The 24,975-nt window shown below is 32.5% G+C and overlaps 1 protein-coding gene across 1 annotated transcript in view; it reads right to left on the bottom strand.

Moving 5' to 3' along the window:
• Nucleotides 1–24,975, bottom strand: part of LOC139493010 (phosphatidylinositol phosphatase PTPRQ-like) — a 279,255-nt gene that overhangs the window by 50,325 nt on the left and 203,955 nt on the right. The window contains exons 8-14 of the mRNA XM_071281153.1: nucleotides 21,445–21,588; nucleotides 19,314–19,457; nucleotides 15,315–15,458; nucleotides 11,497–11,655; nucleotides 8,647–8,802; nucleotides 3,042–3,185; nucleotides 1,777–1,917 (exon numbers count right to left, since the gene is read on the bottom strand). Of these exons, the coding sequence (XP_071137254.1) occupies nucleotides 1,777–1,917; nucleotides 3,042–3,185; nucleotides 8,647–8,802; nucleotides 11,497–11,655; nucleotides 15,315–15,458; nucleotides 19,314–19,457; nucleotides 21,445–21,588 (1,032 nt within the window). The remainder of the gene's footprint in view (nucleotides 1–1,776; nucleotides 1,918–3,041; nucleotides 3,186–8,646; nucleotides 8,803–11,496; nucleotides 11,656–15,314; nucleotides 15,459–19,313; nucleotides 19,458–21,444; nucleotides 21,589–24,975) is intronic.

Below are 24,975 nucleotides of genomic sequence, written 5' to 3'. Positions count from 1 at the left end.
CTCTCAGATCTGTACTTAGTGTCTTTTTGTTGTTGGAATGTACAAGTACCCGGCCACCTCCACTTGTATTTGTATTATTTGTATTTCTATCCATCTGATGAGTTAAGCCTTTTTTAATTGATTTTTATAGTATGTTGTTATGTTGTACTGTTACACCACTGTCCCAGGTTAAATGGAGGGTTGGGATCCTGCTAACATGTTTATCCCCCCCCCCCCCCCCCCCCCCCATTATGTATGTATGTGCCTGTCCGAACTCAGGATCCTGTAATTCAGTGGTTGTCATTTGTTAATGTGTCCCATATTTGTTTTTCTTTCATTTATTTTACATACATTAGGCCACTAGTTGATGGTATCACTCATCTTGTATCATTTAAGAAAATCATGTCAACATTCTTTTCATATTCTTGTAAAAGATATTTAAGCCAATCAGTTTGGGGAAAAGATTTACTTCTTCATGTTTCCTTGCAAAAAGTGGAAACAAGGTGACAAAAAAAGCCTAAGCTACATAAATCTTAATAATTTTGGTAAACATTGACTTTCAGTCTTCAAGAAAAAAAGATAAAATTGTAATTTCTCTACAAAATTTCAAGAAAAGTCATTGGAATGTACCCTATTAAATACATTTGTGTAATGTAACAACACAAACAGATGACTTGCAAACAAATATTGAAGCCATTTTCTCAGAATTTTCCAAGTCCAAAAGCACAAATTTAACTTCCTTTTGTTGCTTTTTTCCAATTCACTATGCAGTTGTGAATAAGCCCCCCCCCCCTAAAAAAAATAATATATTTGAGGAAAAATTTCTTTTAAACTTTTGAAATTGAAATGAGAAAGAAATTGTCCCCCTCCCATTTTTTCAACAAAAAAATATCTTTTTTCAAGTTATGATCATTAATCAAAAATCCCAAAGCCAATCCTAGCCATCAGTTTGTGGTTTGGAGACCATGTATATTCCATATTATGTTCGTAGGTGGGGCTTATTTCTATACACCGTTAGTAGTGGTATTATACAAACAACACATTACGGTGTTGAGAAAAATCTTAAATGTTTCAACAGACTATGAAATTGATAATGAACGATTGAAATGAATTCAGAAAACACATTTATACAGCTAACAAGTTGTTATTGTTAGCATTTGTTTTTATATAAACCAATGGAAGTAGGTTGCTATTATAAATGCAAACAGTATTGAAGACTTGATCCCTTTTATAGGCCACTAGTCTAAATACCACATGTTAAGTTTATAGTCATTTGTTACTTAGTGTGCTAGTGCCCTAGTGAAACTACCTATTATTCTGTTTATCGGTAATTATGACGCTACACAATGTATTGCCTGATATTTTCAGTGATACAGCCAGTACGTTGATACTCGAAAATATTAGACAATAAGATGAAAGGGAATATATACGAATTACCGATAAATCTTGTTATCACTGATTGCATACTGCTCTTGAACTTCATAATCAAAACTACAACTTTGTAAAATATACACTGCTCAACATTAAAATGCAAGTAGAAAAATAATGTTATAATAAATTGTCACGAATACGTCAAAATTAAAATTTCCCTCTTACATGGAAAAAAATGCTAAATTAGAAAATTACAAATTTATGTAAATATCCTGAAGTTTGCTTTAGAAGAGAAAAAATACTACAGCGAAAAATAGGTTTGCGAACAGTATATATAATTAACATGATTAACATAAAACAATAGAAAGAATACATAATTTCACAATTATACAAAAGACAAATCTATTGGTAATGTTTTAAACTCACGTTTTGTGCATGTTCCACTTAAATCATAATATCCACCATTGCAAAGGCACTTATATCCATCATCAGCTGACACACATTTTGAGAAAGTATCTAGGCATTCACCTGTTTGTATGGGATCGCATGTAACTCCTACAGCTGTCTCTATATAAAAAAAAAGATATTTAAAATTTAAATTAGTAACTGGTACATGCCCCAAAAAGTCTTTCATCATGTTTAATAAGAAAACTCAATTTTCAAAACAGTTCAAATCATATTACTTTGTATCATATCTTGTTTTTATTAAGTCGTTATTTAACAACAATGAAAAAGGTGGTCAATCTACATTTGTTTTCACATTTGGGAGAACTTTTATGTAATATTAGTTTTACTTTGGAAATGACAATGATAAATAATAGCCTCAAAAGACTCTAATTCTTTCAAAAATAGTCTGATTGGAGTGCTACACCACTGTTACTGCACATGCTGAAGAAGAGGTTTCTAAGACTGCATATACCTTTCAAAAATGATGGGGATTTGACATGTATCTTTTTAAAACTTTATAACATAATGCTCAATATCATCATCTTAATGCAATATAACCTAAATTATAGGTGTCATCTAATAATTTCTGCCAAGTTGTCTTATCAGTGTATATAGATATTTTTATTCAAGACATATCTAAATGCTTAAAATTCCTCTCTATTTAGGAGATAACTGTATTGTATTTTAAGCTCCGACGGCATCAATTGGGGATTTGATGGTCGCAAATTAAGTTTACAGGCGACGCCTTGATGCCGTCAGAGCTTAAAATACAATATTGTTATCTCCATTCTAATGAAACTAACAGAAAACAACGTTAAAACATGTATTTAAAATCTGTTATATGCTGTCTGCGCTTGCGCGTACGTCCCATAGCATCAATTGTCAATTGATGCCATGTAAGAAAGTGACGTTATCCAATCAAAATGAACGTTACAAACGTTGTTGCATTAGAATTGTGTATATAGTCACCAAAAACAGTGAAATATTAAAAAAAAACCTCATGAATGGGTTGTCTGTTTTTTCCCCATTAAATTTGGCAGGGGATAGACATTGAGCTACTGAATAATTGCACTAATGTCTGATATTAGGTACAAACTTAGACATTTGATAAAGAATAAAATTTCAGAAGAAGACATTTTTAAAAGTTTGCAAAGAATGACTGACAAACCCTCACAGTGTATTCTTTGGCTAGGTCAGCTAATAAAAATTGCAAATGGTATAATTAGTTTAACTTGGCTACTTACGCTTAGTGCAGGTCCCTTCATTATTATAATATTCAGTTATACAAGCACATTTGTATTCATTAGATGTCAGAGTACATTGTGATTTGGTATCTTTACACTGATCTGAAGGTCCATTTTCAGTACATACTTTATCAACAAGAATCTCTGGAAAATTAAAATATTCATATCATAGATCTAATAAAAATGATCATTCAACAAACTATAGTTTGAAAACAATTAATTGTTATACACATTAATAAGACTAAAAAACATTCTACAAAAATAACCTAAATGTATCTAGAAGGCAACAAAAAGTCTTCAACAAAAGACAAATATTCATACAATTTTCCAAGCTGTAAATATTCTCTATTCTATAAAATTTGTAAAAAAATTAACAACAATCAAAGATCTGCAATTACCATCTGAATCTCAAAACAACAAAAAAAAAAACATCTAAATATGATAAAAAGAATCACTGATGATTATGGACAGACACATGGATATGAGTTGAGTGAAACTAAATTTTTGATTTCTTAACTCTTCCCCCCTTTTTTTTTTATAAACTGACATATAATGTCCCCTAAATGAGATAATCTGCTTAACAATTTATACCATGATTGAATAAAACTAGTAATAGTACTTTTTAAACTTCAAATTTAAACTACATACTTCAAAAATGGCAAATATTTAGTAAATTTCCCTAAAAATTACAATTAATGTTTAAATTTATAAATGATCTGACAATGAGTTGTTTGAAGGAAAAAGAATACATTATAGCTAACACATTTTATTTTATTTCATTTTGTTTTTGCTTTGTTTTTCTCAAAATATTAAGATGTATAAGATAAAGTACCTCAGATTGAATATAACTATTTTACTGACAAAAATGTTTCATCTTGACAGCCATGTACAGCCAGGACTAATTCATTTGCATGAGATAAAAAATCAAAGTGCTGGATAGCACCTGTGGAAAGTTTGCAACGGTAGATTGTAATATTTCAAATAGATTGTAAATGTGTAGATTGTGTGGTTAACTTTTTGGAAAAAAAACTTTATCAAGAAATAATTGTAACAGGATGCTGATTGGAAGTCTCCCAAACAAAGCTCTCAAAATTAGTCATTCCAACAGTTGCCTGACATTTGGCAAAGTCCAATACAAATTGGTCTGGTCTAGTTAAGTGATATGCAAAAGTGATGTCTAGGTATTACACCTGTATGTCATTCAAATCTTCTTGAAATCATGTACAGTAATATTCATGATTTATGGGTGGGGATCTAGACAGTTTACAAGTTCTCAAAAAGACAGGAGGTAGGGGTAAGAGTGACCCTAAGGGACTAGCCTTTTATTTCATCTGATTTGTTTTATTAATCCGTACAAGAATACATGTGGTTTCATTGTGGGGATTTCAACAGTTTTTAGTTTTGGAAAAGAAGGGGGTGGATCTTGACTGTTTACAAGTTCTCAAAACAGGATGGGGTGAGGGGACACTGAGGGACTCTCCTTATATTTCATTTTATTCGTTTTATTGTCCAATACAAGAATATATATGGTTAAGGGGTGGGGATCTCAGCCGTTTAAAAGTTCTCAAACATAAGTGGGTGGGGATGACCCAGAGGTACTCCCATTATATTTCATTTGATTTGTTTTGTTGCCTTATAAAAGAATATATATGGTTTAGGGGGTGGAATTTCGACCATTTACTAGTTTTCAAAAAGAAGGGGATGGGGTCACCCCGGTGGACTTCTTCCATATTTCATTTGATTTATTTTATTGTTCGATACAAAAATATATATGGTTTATGGGTGGGGATCTCAACAATTTATAAGTTCTCGAACAACAAGGGGGTGGGAGTGACCCCTGGGGACTCACCTTCATTTTCATTTGATTTGTTTTATTGTCCAGTACAAGAATATATATGGTTATGGGGTGGGGATCTTGACCATTTCCACGATCTCAAATATGAGAGCAGTGTTTTCCATAAGAACCGGCCGCCGGCCAAATTGACCGTTTCAAACAGTTATTGGCCGGTTCAATCGTCATCAGTCAAAAAAAAATAGGTGCATATTTTACTTATACGACCATTCTATATGTCGTAACTTTATTATTATCTAGAGGTTTTATTTACATTTGAGAGTTCCGGTTTGTATTTCTATCGGAACACATGGCCGTTATCCATCGAAAGAGACTTATTAGAAAAATCCCGAGAGATATCGAGTATATATGCAAGTCATGCAATGTCAAGGTCGTTAAAAACTTTCGGTTTGTTGTTGAACTGTTGACGATGAAACGTTCCATCACAGATTTTTTCCCCGCTAAGCGACACAAAGGTGTGGATTTTTATGATAAAACAATTTATAACGTTTGCATGCATTATTTTTCAATTTGTTCTGTTGTGTTTTATTAATAGTCTCGAATGAATCGATGACATAATTGTCAATTTGGTTCAAATGCACTACGCTGGATCGAAGATTCGACAGCTAGTCAATATTCCCCTATCGGGAGACAGCCTCCAGATCTAGAGATGTCTTTAAATTGGGAGACATGGAATACATTATTTGTCTCCTGATTTGATATGACCCAACAGGCCTGAATACTTCAAGCAAATACGGAAAATTTCCTACGATAAAGGAATATTTACAAATCAAATTTGCTGTCAGACAGAATCAAAAATATAATTTAATTTTGAAAAATTAAGTCACACTTAACAAGAATACATGTAATCATGACACTAAGACTTAGTAATGGTTTACTTTTTAAATTGTCATTTGTATGGAGAGTTGTCTCATTGGCACTCACACCACATCTTCCTATATCTATTTTAGTAGTTAGAAAACATCAATTGAGGGGCATTAAATATAGATGTAAAATTAAAACCCTAATTTTGAAATAAAGCAAAAATATAAATGTTACTTCTTGTGATCATTAACATTTGGCTTCATACTTTTTTAAAATATTTTTTATCCTTTTTTATGGTAATTTTCATTATGAATTCTTGCCAATAGGGCCAATTCTACATGTATCTTTGGAACCATTTCAATGCACTCAAAAACAATGTGTGATAGGAAGAGATGAAAAGTGTGACTTAATTTCAGATCCAATTTTGTTTGTTTTAGTTATGCATGGATGACTTGAAAAAGTTTTTTGTTTCAACAGCATGTTTAGTTTTGGATTATATAGAATAAAGTGTGCATCCTATCTATAATTAAAATTTCTAATAAATAAAATTGCTGTATCCAATACAGAATTTGAACAGTATGCTCAATTTTGTCAACGTTTAAATTATAGCAGTATTCAAACTCTTAAAATTGTGCAGACAAAATTTTTAAGAAAAAAAGTTCTGCTGGTAGTATGTCAATTTGACAAGCATGAAATATTGTCTTAAAATTCACCAGATGCCAGGATTTTGAATCTAGATTTCAAAAAATTTCCGGACCCCCCTTCTTTCCGGTGACCGCCTACTTATTCATTTTGGCCTGTAGGCCAAAATGAATGGAATACCCTGCTGAGAGGGTGGGGCTGACCCAAAGGGACTCCCATTTTATATCAATTGATTTGTTTTGATGCCCCATACAAAAATATATATGGTTTAGGGGTGGGGATCTCAACCATTTACAAATTCTCAAACATGAGGGGGTGGGTCTTACCCAAAGGAACTCCAACTTTATTTCATTTGATTTGTTTTGTTGCCCCATACAAAAATATATATGGTTTAGGGGTGGGGATCTGGACCATTTCCAAGTTCTCAAACATGAGGGGTGAGGCTGACCCAAAAGGACTTCCAATTTATTACATTTGATTTGTTTTGTTGCCACATACAAAAATATAAATGGTTAATGGGTGGGGATCTCAACTGTTTACAAGTTATCAAACAAGGGGGTGGGATGACCCCAGGGGACTCACCTTTTATTTCATTTGATTTTTTTTATTGTACCGTATAAGAATATATATGGTTTAGGGGTGGGGATCATGACTGTTTTTAAGTTCTCAAACATTAGGGGTTGGGTTGGGTGACCTCATGGACTTAACCTAAATTTAATTTAATTTATTTTATGGTCCTGTGATCATTACTGAAAACCATGTGTGTCCGTCACTTACTGTTTTCAAGTTATACATACCTGCCAACTTTTCAAAATGCCCATGGGGGTTTTACGTGAAAGATGGTTCTTATAGTCCTACAAAACCTTCAAGGGGGCCTTCAAATATATTCTAATGTGTTTTTTTGGTTTCTTCGTGCTTTAACAAGCTCATAGCCATTGTTAAATTAATTGTTTTCTTGAAAATAGTGGACAAAATTGCTCTTACAAAATTTCCACTTGGGAGCCTCCATGGGGGAAATCCCCCGCAAATAGTGACAGTTGGCGGGTATGGTTATAGTCATTTGAAAATTAAACAAGAATGTGTCCAAAGTATATAGATGCCCCACTTGATCATTTTCCATGTTCCATGGACCGTGAAATAGGGTAAAAATCTAATTTAGCATTAAAATTAGAAAGATTATACTACAGGGAACATGTGTACTAAGTTTCAAGTTGATTTGACTTCAATTTCATCAAAAACTACCTTGACCAAAAACTTTAACCTGAAACTCCCACTTTCATTTTCTATGTTAAGTGGACTGTGAAATTGGGGTCAAAAGTATAATTTGGCTTTAAAATTATAAAGATCATATCATAAGCAACAAGTGTACTAAGTTTCAATTTGATAGGACTTCAGCTTCATCAAAAACTACCTTGACCAAAAACTTTAACCTGAAACTCCCAATTTCATATCTATGTTCAATGGACCGTGACATTGGGGTTAAAAGTCTAATTTGGCTTTAAAATTAGAAAGATCATATCATAAGCAACAAGTGTACTAAGTTTCAAGTTGATTGGACTTCAGCTTCATCAAAAGGTACCTTGACCAAAAAACTTTAACCTGAAGCGGGACGAACGAACGAACGGATAAATTTGCATGTTAAATATCATTGACCTAAATTATATTAACAGTTCCTCTTAAACTGATCAAATAATAATAAGCTAAATTTTCAAAGTCAATACACCATGACTAAAGGGGTTGAGTCAAATACTCTCCATGGAAATGAGATATACCAATGCTTGTACCAAATATCATTGACTTAACATTAGCAGTTCATACTTAACTCTTCTAATAACAAAATTATACATGTAAACTAAGCAAAAGTTTTAAAGTCAATGGGCCATGACTGAGGAGGCGGGGCCAAATATTTTTCATGGAAATAAGATGTGCCAATGCTTATACAACTGCATACCAAATATAATTGCACTAACACTTGTGATTCACTATAAACTAGACCTAATCACAAACTAATACATTGTTGACACCACTGCCAAATTGTACACAGGAGAGCGCTAAGAAAACCAGAGATAGGGAGACGGACAGTATGTCTATGTCCCTGTCAACCTGATGCAGGGGGGACAAAAGCTCATGTAAATTTTATTCTAATGTACTTAAATACAAGGCAAACATTAATATGCAAAATGACATGAATGCATCTTTAATATATTGTGCACCAAGAGATGGTTGCATAGTTAACTTGAACAAATAACTAAAGTGGAAGTACTAATAAGACTACAAATGTAATGAACTAATGACATCATAACTTACTTGCACTACATGTTCCACCAGGACTGTTACCATTACTGTCATAATAGTCACCGGTACAGTAACACTTAAGTCCTGATCCTTTATTCTCACACAAAGCATTAGGTACACATTCTGTTGGTTGATTATCCTGGGTACATGTCGCCCCTGATTGTAACTCTGAAGTACAAAATAATATGTTAAATAGAAAGTATTCAACACAATTTTAACTCTTCAGCTGTACATACATTTTTAAGATCATTGATTATTGGTGTTTAAACACCACTTTAAGCGCAACATTTCATACAGGTGTTTTCATTAAATCAGAACTTGCATGCATGCGTACAGTAACTTTAATGACCTTCAGACTAGACACTGGATGAGTCAATATATTTTTTATCAATTACTAAAGATATGAAAGGTAAGAATTGTCACATCTTATGTTTTCACAAAATTTTCCACATATAGAGTAGATAAATTATTTCTGAATAGCCTTTTCTGGAGAAAAAAGAAAAAGTTAGAGGTTTATTCTATTACACAAGTCATTTTTCAAAGACAAATGCCAAGATACATTATACTCACGGCTATGATAGTTAAATTATTGTTTATCTTAACCATAAACTGGAGGCTCTAAAGAGCCTGTGTCGCTCACCTTGGTCTCGTGCATATTAAACAATGGACACGGATAAATTCAGGACATAATTGTGTTTTGGTGATAGTGATGTGTTTGTAGATCTTACTTTACTAAACATTCTTGTTGCTACAATTATCCCTATCTATAATGAACTTGGCCCAGTAATTACAGTGGAAAATATTTTCTAAAAATTTTTAAAAAAATTTATGAAAAATGTTAAAAATTAACTATGAAGGGCAATAACTCCTTAAGGGGTCAATTGACTATTTTGGTCATGTAAACTTACCAAAATTACCAATTCAGGACAGTAACCTAACAAGGGGTTGTCCGATCCATGTGAAAACATCAGGGCAGATAGATCTTGACCTGATAAACAATTAAACCCTGTCAGATTTTCTCTTAATGCTTCGGTTTTTGAGTTATAGCCAAAAACTGCATTTTACCCCTATGTTCTATTATTAGCCTTGGCAGCCATTTTGGTTGATTGGCCAGGTCACGCCACACATTTTTTAAACAAGTTACCCCAATGATAATTGTGGCCAAGTTTAGTTTAATTTGGCCCAGTAGTTTCAGAGGAGAAGATTTTTGTAAAAGATTACTAAGATTTACGAAAAAATGGTTAAAAATTGACTATATAGGGCAATAACTCCTTCAGGGGTCAACTGACCATTTTGGTCATGCTGACTTATTTGTAAATCTTACTTTGCTGAACATTATTGCTGTTTACAGTTTATCTCTATCTATAATAATATTCAAGATAATAACCAAAAACAGCAAAATTTCCTTAAAATTACCAATTCAGGGGCAGCAACCCAACAACAGGTTGTCCGATTCATCTGAAAATTTCTGGACAGATAGATCTTTACCTGATAAACACTTTTACCGCATGTCAGATTTGCTTTAAATGCTTTGGGTTTTGAGTTATAAGCCAAAAACTGCATTTTACCCCTATTTTCTATTTTTAACCATGGCGGCCATCTTGGTTGGTTGGCCGGGTCACGCCACACATTTTTTAAACTAGATATCCCAAAGATGATTGTGGCCAAGTTTAGTTTAATTTGGCCCAGTAGTTTCAGAGGAGAAGATTTTTGTAAAAGATTACTAAGATTTACGAAAAAATGGTTAAAAATTGACTATAAAGGGCAATAACTCCTTCAGGGGTCAACTGACCATTTTGGTCATGCTGACTTATTTGTAAATCTTACTTTGCTGAACATTATTGCTGTTTACAGTTTATCTCTATCTATAATAATATTCAAGATAATAACCAAAAACAGCAAAATTTCCTTAAAATTACCAATTCAGGGGCAGCAACCCAACAACAGGTTGTCCTATTCATCTGAAAATTTCTGGACAGATAGATCTTTACCTGATAAACACTTTTACCGCATGTCAGATTTGCTTTAAATGCTTTGGTTTTTGAGTTATAAGCCAAAAACTGCATTTTACCCCTATTTTCTATTTTTAGCCATGGCGGCCATCTTGGTTGGTTGGCCGGGTCACGCCACACATTTTTTAAACTAGATATCCCAAAGATGATTGTGGCCAAGTTTGGATTAATTTGGCCCAGTAGTTTCAGAGGAGAAGATTTTTGTAAAAGATTATTAAGATTTACGAAAAATGGTTAAAAATTGACTATAAAGGTCAATAACTCCTAAAGGGGTCAACTGACCATTTTGGTCATGTTGACTTATTTGTAAATCTTACTTTGCTGAACATTATTGCTGTTTACAGTTTATCTCTATCTATAATAATATTCAAGATAATAGCCAAAAACAGCAAAAATTCCCTAAAATTACCAGTTCAGGGGCAGCAACCCAATAACAGGTTGTCGGATTCATCTGAAAATTTGAGGGCAGATAGATCTTGACCTGATAAACAATTTTACCTGATGTCAGATTTGCTCTAAACCCTTCGGGCCAGGTGAGCTAAAAATCATTTCAGTCTCATTTTTATGTAATAAATGACAATTAATCCAAAACAAAAGTAGTCAATAAATTAATTCAATATATGTCCAATCTGCCTTTTTTTGGACATCAAAATTCAATACAAACCTTTTAAAGTCATGAAATCTTGTTCGACACTATATGACTATAGTCATGATAAAAGGACATTTCATTTTCTTTAACAAAAGTGTTTGGTAACCACCCTTCAAATTTTCAAAAAAAAAATAATTTTCAATTTGTTGTATGTACAATTGCTTTTAAAATGTTGAATACCCAACCCCATTGAATATTCACCTGATACACAAGATCCATTTGCATTTTCAAAGTTACTATCGTAAAATCCACTGTTGCAAGTACATTGTAATCCTGTGTCACCATCACTTTTACATACAGCATTTGGTATACACTCTGTTGGTAAGTTACTCTCAGAACATGGCACTCCAGACTGCAATTCTGCAATATGCAAGTAACAATTATACAAGAAAAGGAATAATGAACATTATAATTTGGTAAAAGGGGTGAAATATTGTTATTCAAAGATTTCATATTTAAGGTCTGCCATGTCGTACATAGGTAAAATTGAAGATTTCTGTCAAATTGACTTATTTGTAGATCTTATTTCATTGAAATATCTTTACTTGGATTTTTTTTTTGACTATCTACTTAAGTCTCAGTAAGAAAGTGCAAAATAACTTCTTAACAGGTCATTTGAAAGTAAACCAAGTTGATTTATCTATAGATCTTATTGTTATCAAAATGTTTACTATTTAAAGTTTCTCTTTTTCATTATAGTTTTCAAAACAATGAAAAAATGTCTTTACAAATCTTTTAAAGTAGCCAGTTAACAACGTCCACTTGTATTTTTGTCCATCTGATGAGTTAAGCCTTTTTCAACTGATTTTTATAGTCCGTTCTTATGTTGTACTGTTATACCACTGTCCCAGGTTAGGGGAGGGTTGGGATCCCGCTAACATGTTTAACCCCGCCACATTATTTATGTATGTGCCTGTCCCAAGTCAGGAGCCTGTAATTCAGTGGTTGTCGTTTGTTTATGTGTTACATATTTGTTTTTCGTTCATTTTTTTTTTTTTACATAAATAAGGCCGTTAGTTTTCTCGTTTGAATTGTTTTATCGGGGCCTTTTATAGCTGACAATGCGGTATGGGCATTGCTCATTGATGAAGGCCATACGGTGACCTATACTTATTAATGTCTGTGTCATTTTGGTCTTTTGTGGATAGTTGTCTCATTGGCAATCATACCACATCTTCTTTTTCAAATGGATTGTCTAGATATTTTTGAAAATTCCATAGAAGATAGCCTAAATTTTATCCCCATCAACTTTGATCCAACTTTATCTTATAATTTTATCAAATGTCCAAATCATAGGATCGTCATGTTGACATTAAGGCAGTTTTGTAGCTAGTCTGATATTTTTTTTCTGACCGTACTTTCCTTTTTTTTTTTCATTTCCATAATCATACAGCCTTATATATATAGTGTAAAAAAAACCTCCACTTATGATCTTAGAAAATTATGTAGAAAAGAACTGGCACTAGAAAGAATAAAGGAAAGCTAATAAGTTTTGGAAGCTAAATCCAATGATACAAACTAATTAGAAAACATAAAGAGAGAAAATGCATCAATTTATCAAAGAAGTATTTGAAGAAAATAACAAATATCTATCACCTGATTGCATAATGCATTGTAATGGATGGTTGGACAAAGCATTTTGGTGATCTTGCCAAAAATTTAAGTTATCAAAATTATGATCAGAAATACTTATATTCTGTGGAAGATGTTACAAAAGTAATATTGCAGATCTGTCAGAAAATTGAACACATCAGGAATGTTTTTCAAGAATTATCCCAGCCATCGATGAATCAAATACGAATAAAGCTTTGAACTATTATGACAAATCTGCTGATAACTTTATTTGTGCTAGCCAGTCACTCATAGAATCTTTATCTACACATGAACACAAGCTTTGAGCAAGCTACATACCCTGTGCACTGAAAGTTTTAACTCTTTTTCCTGTATTTAAAAGTAAAGGTCACATAAAAAATGCTAAAACTTACAGAGAGATGACAGTGATGACAAACTACTTAAATAACGTTAAGATCAATTAGAATTTTCCTCAGAGTTCAGTATTTTCGTTATTTTACTTTCTATTCAAGTACTATAATACATGTAGATACTACTAAAAGAATAATAAGTTCTTAAAACATCAACATCCATAACAGAAAGGTTTCACAGCAAAGTTTACCTCACTGCTTTGTGAATTTTCATTGAATAATAGAGTAAGGGTCTCAAATTATCTATATATCTACATATATATAGCTTTATTAGATGGTAAATAGATATCAAAGGTACCAGGATTATAATTTAGATTCATCAGTGACGCTCATATCAAAATATTTATAAAGCCAAACAAGTACAAAGTTGAAGAGCATTGAGGATCCAAAATTCAAAAAAGTTGTGCCAAATACGGCTAAGGTAATCTATGCCTGGGATAAGAAAATCCTTAATTTTTTAAAAAAATTCAAAGTTTGGTAAATCTGCATTTGACATTGCATTTGACATTGCATTTCTTACAAAATTAATAAGACATCTTTTTCAAATTGGAATCTAAAAACAATACTATTTCATATCACTTAATATTCAATATAGAGCAAGGAGTATGCCAAGGTGGAACTTTTATTTTGGTCTCTGAAAAGATACCATTACATCCTAAATAAAATGGTACTCAACATTAAGATATCTTAAAGATGAATATGACATATATGATATTGGCAAAATACATCCTTTGCTAAAAACCACAAATGCAAACATAAATAAGATAAAGAAAAGGTCTATTTGTGCTAGACTAGCAACTAACACATATATACTTCAATCTAATAAGGCTGAATATTCAAAACAAGTGTAGACTCTGTAACAACACTGATGAAACTATTGAACATTTTATTTTGTTGTGTAATACCTTGACACCAACAAGAAAGCCTCTTATAGACAAAATATTAATTGATTGTAGATATTAGTAAACGAAGGCCTGAAAACAACCATTGATTTGATAACATTAATTGATAAACTAACGTGAAGGTACCCAAATTGTACCTATTTTGACAGTTTTTCACCTACGTTTTTTTTATGATCAAGACAATAATTTAGTGTTTTTTATGTAGCTATGTAGCCTATCCTTCTTTATTTTATATGTACACCGATTTGATTTTTAATCCATATTGAGTCATAGAAAAATGGGTTTGAATCACCCTCTAAACTATCCATGATTCCGTAATGAGGAGTACCCAAATTGGATCCATGCTTAAATTCACATCATTAAAAATTTTTTCTAAATAGGTGCCATTTGGGTACCGTGACTTAATATTATATGATTCAAAGAAAATTCACATGCATATAAAAGAGAGAATTTGTAATCACTTGGTACCATTACGTTGCCAACTTATATATACACTTCATTCTAAACGCTATGATTTGTTGGAAAAACTTGAGAGATAGTTGACAGAAATGAGATGTTTATTGAAGTAACAATTATATTTAACTGGTGGTGCATATGAACGTAACCATTTTTAGTTTTTAAAAGTCAAATTGATTTCAAAGTTTCCATAACTTAAGTCATCTTTATAACAGTGCTAAAAAATTATAATGTAAAATATTATATCATTTTTGTCTTATTGCTTACATAAACTTATATTATACTAAATGTAATTGTAAAAAAAAAAACAAACTATCAAATGTAAATATAAATATTTAGCATAAAAAATTTGTGAATACAAGTATGGACTGTAAGGATTAAATCTAGATTGTAAAGGGCAAAACTACATAAGCAGTTGTTTGATTTTTGAAAAAAAACACCATACTTCCTAATAATTTTTGACAATGTTAGAATTGTTGTTAGTTAAGCTTTGAGTTTTAAACTAAAAACTGCTTTTTATCTTTATGTTCTGTGTTATCTAATGTTTCCATGTTATTTATAAATCTATAAGAAACATTCAATTAAATATTTTTCAAAATTAAGTCTATTTTTTAACATATGAGTACAAATTATTTTGAAATATAGTTGATTTAAATCAGTAAATAAAAAGGACCTCTACCTGACACACATTGTCCCCCAGTGGTAGAAAAATTATCATCGTAGAATCCAGTTTTACAGGAACAAACTCCACTCTTACAAACAGCATTAGGTACACATTCTATAGCATCATTCTCCCTGGTACAATTTACACCTGACTCTTTCTCTGCAAAAAATATATTAATCATTTCAAAGAACAGTTATAAAATAAAGTTTCTAATTTTTGTGCAATTATGACATCAAATTTTCTTGCTTTCCTCTGAATTTCCTTTTGTGACAGCATAAAAAAAAGGCGACCATGCCTGATGACGTCATGTAGAAAGAACACATCTTATTGCAGATCACTTGAAAAGAAGGAAAAATTTTGCCTGCTTATTATCTAAAAATCATTAGAGAAACTGATTCCACCACCAAATCTTGTGTTAAACGATATTTATCCACTCTCAACAGTTAAACAGCCTTGCGTTTTAAATTTGAAAATTTAATTGTCTCCAGTGGATCATACATGTCAAGTGACATGATATTCGCGTGTAATACACGCTTTTTCAACAGTTTACACGCGAGGATTTTGTCACATGGCGTGTTCACGCTTTTCACCACTTTACACGCAATTACACGCTTTTTCATTCTTTTCATTTTTTGGTCGTTAGTGATATCGCTATTCTCTGGTTTTTTCCTTATTCGTCGATAAATACCGAAAAATTCGAAGTAATTGTTTGGCTGTCATATTGTTTATTTTTCTATATGGACAAACAGTAAAAGGTAAGTAGTTTGTGATTAGTTTTAACGATTTTGTGACTTTTTTTTCAAATTCACTTTATAGGGGAAATGTGCACAGAAAGAGGTCACTTTCAGGGCCTGTACCGTCATCTCACGTGCCGATTGTTAAGCCAAAATGATGTATACGGCAAGATTCAAGATTTATAAATTATATTTTGGAGTTCGAGTTTAAATGATCGAGTGACAAGTAACGCATAATTTGTGCAATGATAAAAAAAAAAAATACATGAGAGAAGAGAAATACAATGTAGCTATTTGAATAAGCATTTAACATGTTTATCTAATGGAAATCAAATTTATAAAACATTTTTCTTTTTCAATTTCAGTCTCAAATCTAGCCAACACGGCAACAGATTTCTACAGGCCATGGGGATAAAAATATCACAGAACTGTTGGATCAGCTCTCATAGTACCAGCTTTCTTCTGATGAACTACCCAGTTTTAACCAGGCAATAGCAAAGGGAGCAATGGCAGAGATAATAGATGACATTTTACATTGCCAAAAAAACAAAACATTATGACATTCTTTCAAATCTTGATGAAGCTAATTCAGTCAAATATCAATTCCTACTGTGGGAGAGCCTTTTGAATTATAAAAAAATTGACACTGAATTCTGATCAGAACTTGACTATGTTACATTTTTATTGTGTGCTGTTATCAAATAAATGTAACTAAACTTGAAACTGGCAGTTGTTTTGAATATGTTTCTAGTGGTGGTGCTTTAAAAGCAACATAACAGACCACTGTTTAGGGCTATTCCAGTAAAATTTACCTAGGAGGGGCGGAACGCCGACGATATTTTTTTCCATAGGTGGGGGGTTATCAACATAATTGTATTCTGGAGGGTGGTGGTCCCGATTTAAATTCATTTCTGTTGGTGGGGGGTTTCTGAATGATAGGTTAAACATATTGTTCCCCCTGTTATGAAGGAAGATTCTCCTGAAAAGGTCATCCGACTGCAAATAAAGTTGGCAGACCACTAATTTTAAGCGTCCGTTTGTGTTCTTGTCAAACCAGTGATCGGGAAGGACGTGCCCCCTGCGCCTATAGCGCATATTGACAAGAAATGGCGCATACAGTGACAAATGTAAGCGCCCACGTGGCGCACGATACTTTTCACTTCGTTTCGAAACGTTTAGATATCGTCAAATGAATTTCCGATCGTGTTCCATTCCGCCATGTGTGTGTACACAACTGTGTAATGTTCCTCCAGTATAGGAGCACCTATATATTTTTGGGACGTCTCGGATGTTTACCTATGATAATAGAACCATGCGATTTCACGTCTCGGGTGTTTTCCTATTGTAATAATAAAACCATGCGGTCTAACTGATAACCCGAAAAACGTAATTAACCATCATTCATGATATATATTTTTTTTATAAACAACTTCAAATTTGTTAAATTTGGCTAGTACAGACGAGATTTAGCCCTTATAATAATCTCATTTAGTTTAGCTTGCTATTATTTCGATTGAAGAACCCCAAAGACTTTTTAGGAATATAGTTTTTGTCTCCATAAAAGACGCTTAACTGTCCTTGTCATTTTTTGGTCTTTGGCTCATTTTGACATTTTGTAAACATGACTTCTTCAGCGATTTGTTGTTTTGTTCTATGAATTAATGGTACTCTATACTGTTATTCTTGTCACCGTGATGAAGATATAATGATACAAGAAGTGCAGAGGAATTGCCTGAAATGTCCTCTGATACGGAACGTCTGGAATAAGTATGGTATCGATGAAGACCCAAATTTTTATGTAAAAAAAACCAACATGAACATGAACAAGGCAACAGTACCAGTTTAAACATTGTAAATAAAGGTTAACTTAAATATTGTTGAGGTTGGAAGAAGTTATTGTATATTCATTGAAATTGAAATGGCAGAATTTGCTGTACTTAAATCTCTTTCCTTGCAAAGAATATGTCCTTAATAAGGTGGACTGGCCAATTCTTTGCAATTTTTGTCCCAAATAATATTTTATTGCATACAGTTTATAACAACTTCAAGTACCCTCTCCCTTGTATACCGTCTCCCCACAAAAAAATATGTGTGGGTGACATCCAAACTATGCGGTCCATAAAAAAATATTTATATTTGGCACAGACAATTAGATTTTTATTGCGCATGTTGCGTGGGTGGTATTGAAAGAAAAAAATGGCCTAATTTTTGCGGAAAAATATGGCCTTGTTACACAGGAGAGTATATCATCTTCCTCAACATTTGCCTATTGAAAAAAAAAAATGTATATAAGAAATACAAAAAATAAAAAAAGAATTACATTGTGCCTACCAAAAATATTTTATGGCTCAAACTAAACTCTGAAACATCAAATGGTTGGTGCCAACCAGTTTCCCCACCTGAAGAATATGTCGTACCTGAAAATGTTATTGACAGTTTTAAAAATAAAATGGGCCATAATTAAAATCGCACCCCCCTTTTTCGGTCACTGTGAGCTATTGCCGTCATGTTGCATCTGTCGTCTGCTGCTCCATAACATTGTTACATGTTTCATTTTATATTTTAATAGCAACATAGCTAGTATAAAAAAGAAGATGTGGTATGATTGCCATTGAGACCAGAGGCGAATTTAGGGGGGGGGGGGGGGCCCCCTTTTTGGATGCACTGAAATAGATAAACCAACAAATTTTACATTTATTTGACAGGATGCAACATTTTTGTATAATTTAAAAAACTAGCTAACTTTTATTTTTTTTCTCTAGGTAGGGGGTCTTGGAAGAAAATACATGTTCTAGGTGGGGGTGTATTTTTTTAATCTTTTCCATAGGTGGGGGGTCAAAAAATAAGTGGCGTTCCACCCCCCCTGGATAATTTTTACTGGAATAGCCCTTAATACAATAAAAGTTCACAGTAGAATATATATTGTTTTTTTATATTCACAAATTTGTATGAAATTATGAACCTTACCACATTCATATTAACAAGTCTGCATCTACGTCACGCGTTTTCACACGCTTTTTGACATATCATGTCATGTCATGACATGATTTCCCATTGTCAGAGGTTGACATGTATGGAGTGGATAAATATCGTATCACACAGTGACACTCAATGCAGTGGTAGAATCTATATATCTAATGGTGATAATTATGTATCAATTTTAATAACCAGTGGCAAATTAAACACATATCTATTACAAAAACACCCAGTTTTTTTACATGTATGAAGTGTTCTCGTCATTTTTATTTTTTATTATTTATTCAAAAACTAACTAACAAACCTGGAACACACTGTCCACCACCGGTATCAAAATTGTTGTCATAGTAACCAGAACTACAGGTACAAACACCACCTTGACATACAGCATTAGGTACACATTCTGTTGGTTGGTTTGTAAGGGTACATGGAACTCCCGACTCTTTCTCTACAAAAATATTTTAATCATTTCAAGAATATCACTAGAAGAATACAGTATTTAATGATATTTTTATGTTATAATCTGAAATACAGCATTATGCACATATTTGCCGTTAGTTTGTTAGATTGAATACATTATTTATCCATAATGACGCTTTTTAACGCCAGCCCCTTTATTCCATATTGACGCCTGTGAAGTACTTCAGTTGAAACACTTTGACTACAAAATGTCTGCATCAAACTTTTAAAATATTGTATCCAATATGAAAAGGAGATTCTTGAGAATATCTGACTTGAATTTCATATCAGATGTATTATTCATTTATGTAATGCATTAATACTTTAAAACTGATGATTTTTTTTATTGAAAAAATCCTATGCGAATCAAGTATGTTAAAAAATCTCAATGGAGGAAAGGGTTAAGAGTCCTTTGTTCCTGAGCAACTTTAATTGCAATTTTGTTTATGCTCATGGCTTAAAAAGTAAAGGAGACAACAAGAAAATAATGTATTAATGTACATAAAAAACATTAGCTTTTTTTACTTCAAGAAGTCATGACCAGGTATTGCAAAGAAAATAACAACAATCAAATATCTGAACCTCTGTTAGTCATAGTGGTTGCCCCTTCTCATGACTTTTTGGTATTGAATTTTGTTGATTAACTCCTATGTTATATATCAATTATCATCATCAATGTAGACCAAAAGACATAATTACCTAAGGAAAGTTAATACTTAAGCAGCAGGTGCACAACATTTATTCTAATACACAAAACTAGAACCAAAAGATCAATTTAGTTGTAAAATGACACATCGTCCTATATCTAAGTTATCAAGAAGTTCAAGTCCAGAAAAATAGGAAAAAAGGAATTAAGAACAATCTCATTTAATTAATGGAAAATAAACATAAGGAAAAAAGGACGTAAATAAGTGTATCACTTTGTGGAACTAAAGAATCCAAATCCATGAAAGGACATACATTATAACTTGTATGAGGTACTTTTGAACCTGCATGTTATAACTTGTATTTCTGCATTGAACAAGTTATAACATGTACAAATTTGTGGATATTTACTTTCGTGAATTTGGCAAAGTCTAAACTCATTCCTTAAGAAGTCTGTTATTTGTTGAACATTGGAATTCATGGTTTTCCTGTACCCATGAAATTCACGAAAATTGGTATCCAACGAATATTAATGAATCCACAATATAATATTTCTGCATGTTATACAATATACAAAATTGCAACATGTACATATCATATACAATTAACCAAAAGTTTGATAATGTGTGTGGAATGCAGAAACTCATCCTTTTTTGGATCATTCTTTTTTCTGTCAGTTGTTCTATTCCTGTGTCAGTAATACTTGTATATTATTATTGAAAGAATACAGATTTCAGTCATAGATGATTCACTTCTGACAAATCCACCAGATAAATGATTGCACAAATATTTCAATGACAGGTGAATTAAAGTTAACAAAAATAATATTTAGCAAGCCATTTGAAAAGAAAATGAAAATTAGAATGTAACATTAACTAAAAGTAATTTTTATCATTTTCTAATGAAGAACAAAACAAACTGATTTCACAGAGTATCAAATTGTTTTAATGTTCCCTCTCAAGTAAAAAGTACCAAAAGTGAATGAAATATTTTATATTTATTATTTTGTCTTAAATAACATACAAACAATCTTTAAAGTGCTTTCACATTATTTCTAAAGAAATTTTTCCTTTAAGTTGAATTTCTTTGCCTTACAAGTTAAAAAAGAGGGACGAAAGATACCAGAGGGACAGTCAAACTCATAAATCGAAATTAAACTGACAACACCATGGCTAAAAATGAAAAAGACAAACAGACAAACAATAGTACACACGACACAACATAGAAAACTAAAGAATAAGCCACACAAACCCCACCAAAAACTACGGGTGATCTCAGGTGCTCTGGAAGGGTAAGCAGATCTGAGGGTGGTTAGGTGAAATTATACAAACCTGCAGCACATTGTCCACCATTGCCATCAAAATTATCATCATAGTAACCAGTTTTACAGGTACACACTCCACTCTTACATTCAGCATTAGGTACACATTCTGTAGGATCATTATCCCTGGTACATGTTACTCCAGACTGTAGTTCTAAATCAAAAATATATTACAATACAGCAAATCAATGCAAGTAACTTGGAATCTTGTTTCCACAATAATAAATAATCAGTTAGCAGTCTTTAAGAAGAGTCAAAGAAGATGTACAGTGAACTTCAAATTTCACATAGAAATACTTGCTATAAAACTATGAAGACAAAAATACAACTATTGGCACCTTCCTTTAAAATTAATAAAGCTAAGACCCCTTAAAAAACATTATTTGTATTCAAATGTCAATTTTGGTAAATTTTCCAATAATATTATAATTTTTGGAATAATTTACATTTGACAACATCCACTATCCAAACAGTTTTTTATACATCAAAATTGGAATCTTTTAGTTTTTATTTAACATGTTGGATCATGGGTGGAGAAAATGTTTTTCCTAAAGATTTGATGTCTAAACATTGCACAAAATCATTATATTTTGACAAAACTTCCAAAAAAGAACTGATTTATTTATCAATGATGCTTTTGAAAAGAAGACCCTTTAACCAACCTTATGTGACCTTTTTGGTGTTTTATGAAGGAAAAAAAGTTGATATTCTATGCCATATAATGCAATAAGTGAACCTTGTTCTTAATTGAATCATGTGCATTTAGCTATTTAGAACAAGAAAAACTACATGAAGGAATAGTTAACTGTGTTGTGTTTGTCAAGAGCCTGAATCGCTCACCTTAATTTTTTTGGTTAAATCTCTAATTAATGATTATTTTGGCTTTTCAATTTATTTAAATGTTCTTTGAATCGTCCTATTTTCTTCAAAAGCAAAAAAAAAATCATTTTCTCCTATGTTCTATTTTAGCCATAGGAGATAATGTTTCTGACATACAAGGAAATGAAATATAAAATTTATACTAGATACTCTCAAACTCATTTAGCCTAAGTTTGGCTGAAATTGATACAGCAGGAACAATCATTCAAATCCATTTAGTAGTTTCAGAGAAGATGTTTGAAAAATTGTTAACGACGACGACGGATGCCAAGTGATGAGAAAAGGTCACATGGCCTTTTAGGCCAGGTGAGCTAAAAAGAGGGACGAAAGATACCAGAGGGACAGTCAAACTCATAAATCGAAAAATAAACTGACAACGCCATGACTTAAAATAAAAAAGACAAACAAACAAATAGTACACATGACATAACATAGACAACTAAAGAATAAGCAACACGAACCCCACCAAAAACTAGGGGTGATCTCAGGTGCTCCGGAAGGGTAAGCAGATCCTGTCGTGCTGCTTATGTAATAACAAATCCGGTAAATAGTCTAATTCGGTAGGACTATTCACATTCATGAAAGGGAAGAGGATTGCAGTTACGACGTAAGGAACATATCCGATAAACAGAAACTAGATGCTCTAAAGAGCCTGTGTCGCTCACCTTGGTCTATGTGCATATTAAACAAAGGACACAAATGGATTCATGAAAAAATTGTATTTTGGTGATGGTGATGTGTTTGAAGTTCTTACTTTACTGAACGATTTTGCTTCTTACAATTATATCTATAATGAACTTTGCCCATTAGTAATAGAGAACTATATTTGGTAAAAATTTACATAAATTTACCAAATTAATGAAAATTGTTAAAAATTGACTATAAAGGGCAATAACTCCTTAAGGGGTCAATTGACCATTTAGGTCATGTTGACTTATTTGTAGATCTTACTTTGCTGAACATTATTGCTGTTTACAGTTTATCGCTATCTATAATAGTATTCAAGATAACCAAAAACGGCAAAATTTCTTTAAAAATTACCAATTGGAGGGCAGCAACCCAACAACCAGTAGTCCAATTCATCTGAAAAATTCAGGGCAGATAGATATTGACTTAATTAAGAATTTAACTTCTTGTCAGATTTGCTCTAGATGCTTTGGTTTCATAGTTATAAGCCAAAAACTGCATTTCACCCCTATGTTCTATTTTTAGCCGTGGCGGCCATCTTGGTTGAATGGCCAGGTCATCGGACACATTTTTCAAACTAGATACCCCAAAGATGATGGTGGCCTAGTAGTTTCAGTGGAGATTTTGTAAAAGATTACTTAGATTTATGAAAAATGGTTAAAGATTGACTATAAAGGGCAATAACTCTTAAAGGGGTCAACTGACCATTTTGGTCATGTTGACTTATTTGTAGATCTTACTTTGCTGAACGTTATTGCTGTTTACAATTTATCTCTATCTATAATAATATTCAAGATAATAACCAAAAACAGCAAAATTTCCTCAAAATTACCAATTCAGGGGCAGCAACCCAACAACCGATTGACCGATTCATCTGAAAATTTAAGGGCAGATAGATCTTGACCTGATAAACATTTTTATCCCATGTCAGATTTCCTCAAAATGCTTTGGTTTTTGAGTTATAAGCCAAAAACTGCATTTTACCCCTATGTTCTATTTTTAGCGGTGGCGGCCATCTTGGTTGGTTGACCAGGTCACGCCACACATTTTTTAAACTAGATATCCCAAAGATGATTGTGGCCAAGTTTGGATTAATTTGGCCCAGTAGTTTCAGAGGAGAAGATTTTTGTAAAAGATTACTTTAATTTACGAAAAATGGTTAAAAATTTACTATAAAGGGTAATAACTCCTAAATGGGTCAACTGACCATTTTGGTCATGATGACTTATTTATAGATCTTACTTTGCTGAACATTATTGCTGTTTACAGTTTATCTCTATCTATAATAATATTCAAGATAATAACCAAAAACAGCAAAATTTCCTCAAAATTACCAATTCAGGGGCAGCAACCCAACAACCGATTGACCGATTCATCTGAAAATTTTAGGGCAGATAGATCTTGACCTGATAAACATTTTTATCCCATGTCAGATTTCCTCAAAATGCTTTGATTTTGAGTTATAAGCCAAAAACTGCATTTTACCCCTTTGTTCTATTTTTAGCTGTGGCGGCCATCTTGGTTGGTTGACCAGGTCACGCCACACATTTTTTAAACTAGATACCCCAAAGATGATTGTGGCCAAGTTTGGATTAATTTGGCCCAGTAGTTTCAGAGGAGAAGATTTTTGTTAAAGATTACTTTAATTAACGAAAAATGGTTAAAAATTGACTATAAAGGGCAATAACTCCTAAACGGGTCAACTGACCATTTTGGTCATGTTGACTTATTTGTAGATCTTACTTTGCTGAACATTATTGCTGTTTACAGTTTATCTCTATCTATAATAATATTCAAGATAATAACCAAAAACAGCAAAATTTCCTCAAAATTACCAATTCAGGGGCAGCAACCCAGCAACCGATTGACCGATTCATCTGAAAATTTCAGGGCAGATAGATCTTGACCTGATAAACATTTTTACCGCTGTCAGATTTGCTCTAAATGCTTTGGTTTTTGAGTTATAAGCCAAAAA

Source organism: Mytilus edulis, chromosome 10 (assembly GCF_963676685.1).
Source record: "Mytilus edulis chromosome 10, xbMytEdul2.2, whole genome shotgun sequence".
In the NCBI taxonomy this organism is placed as follows: domain Eukaryota; kingdom Metazoa; phylum Mollusca; class Bivalvia; order Mytilida; family Mytilidae; genus Mytilus; species Mytilus edulis.
This window is presented reverse-complemented; position numbering and strand designations above follow the sequence as displayed.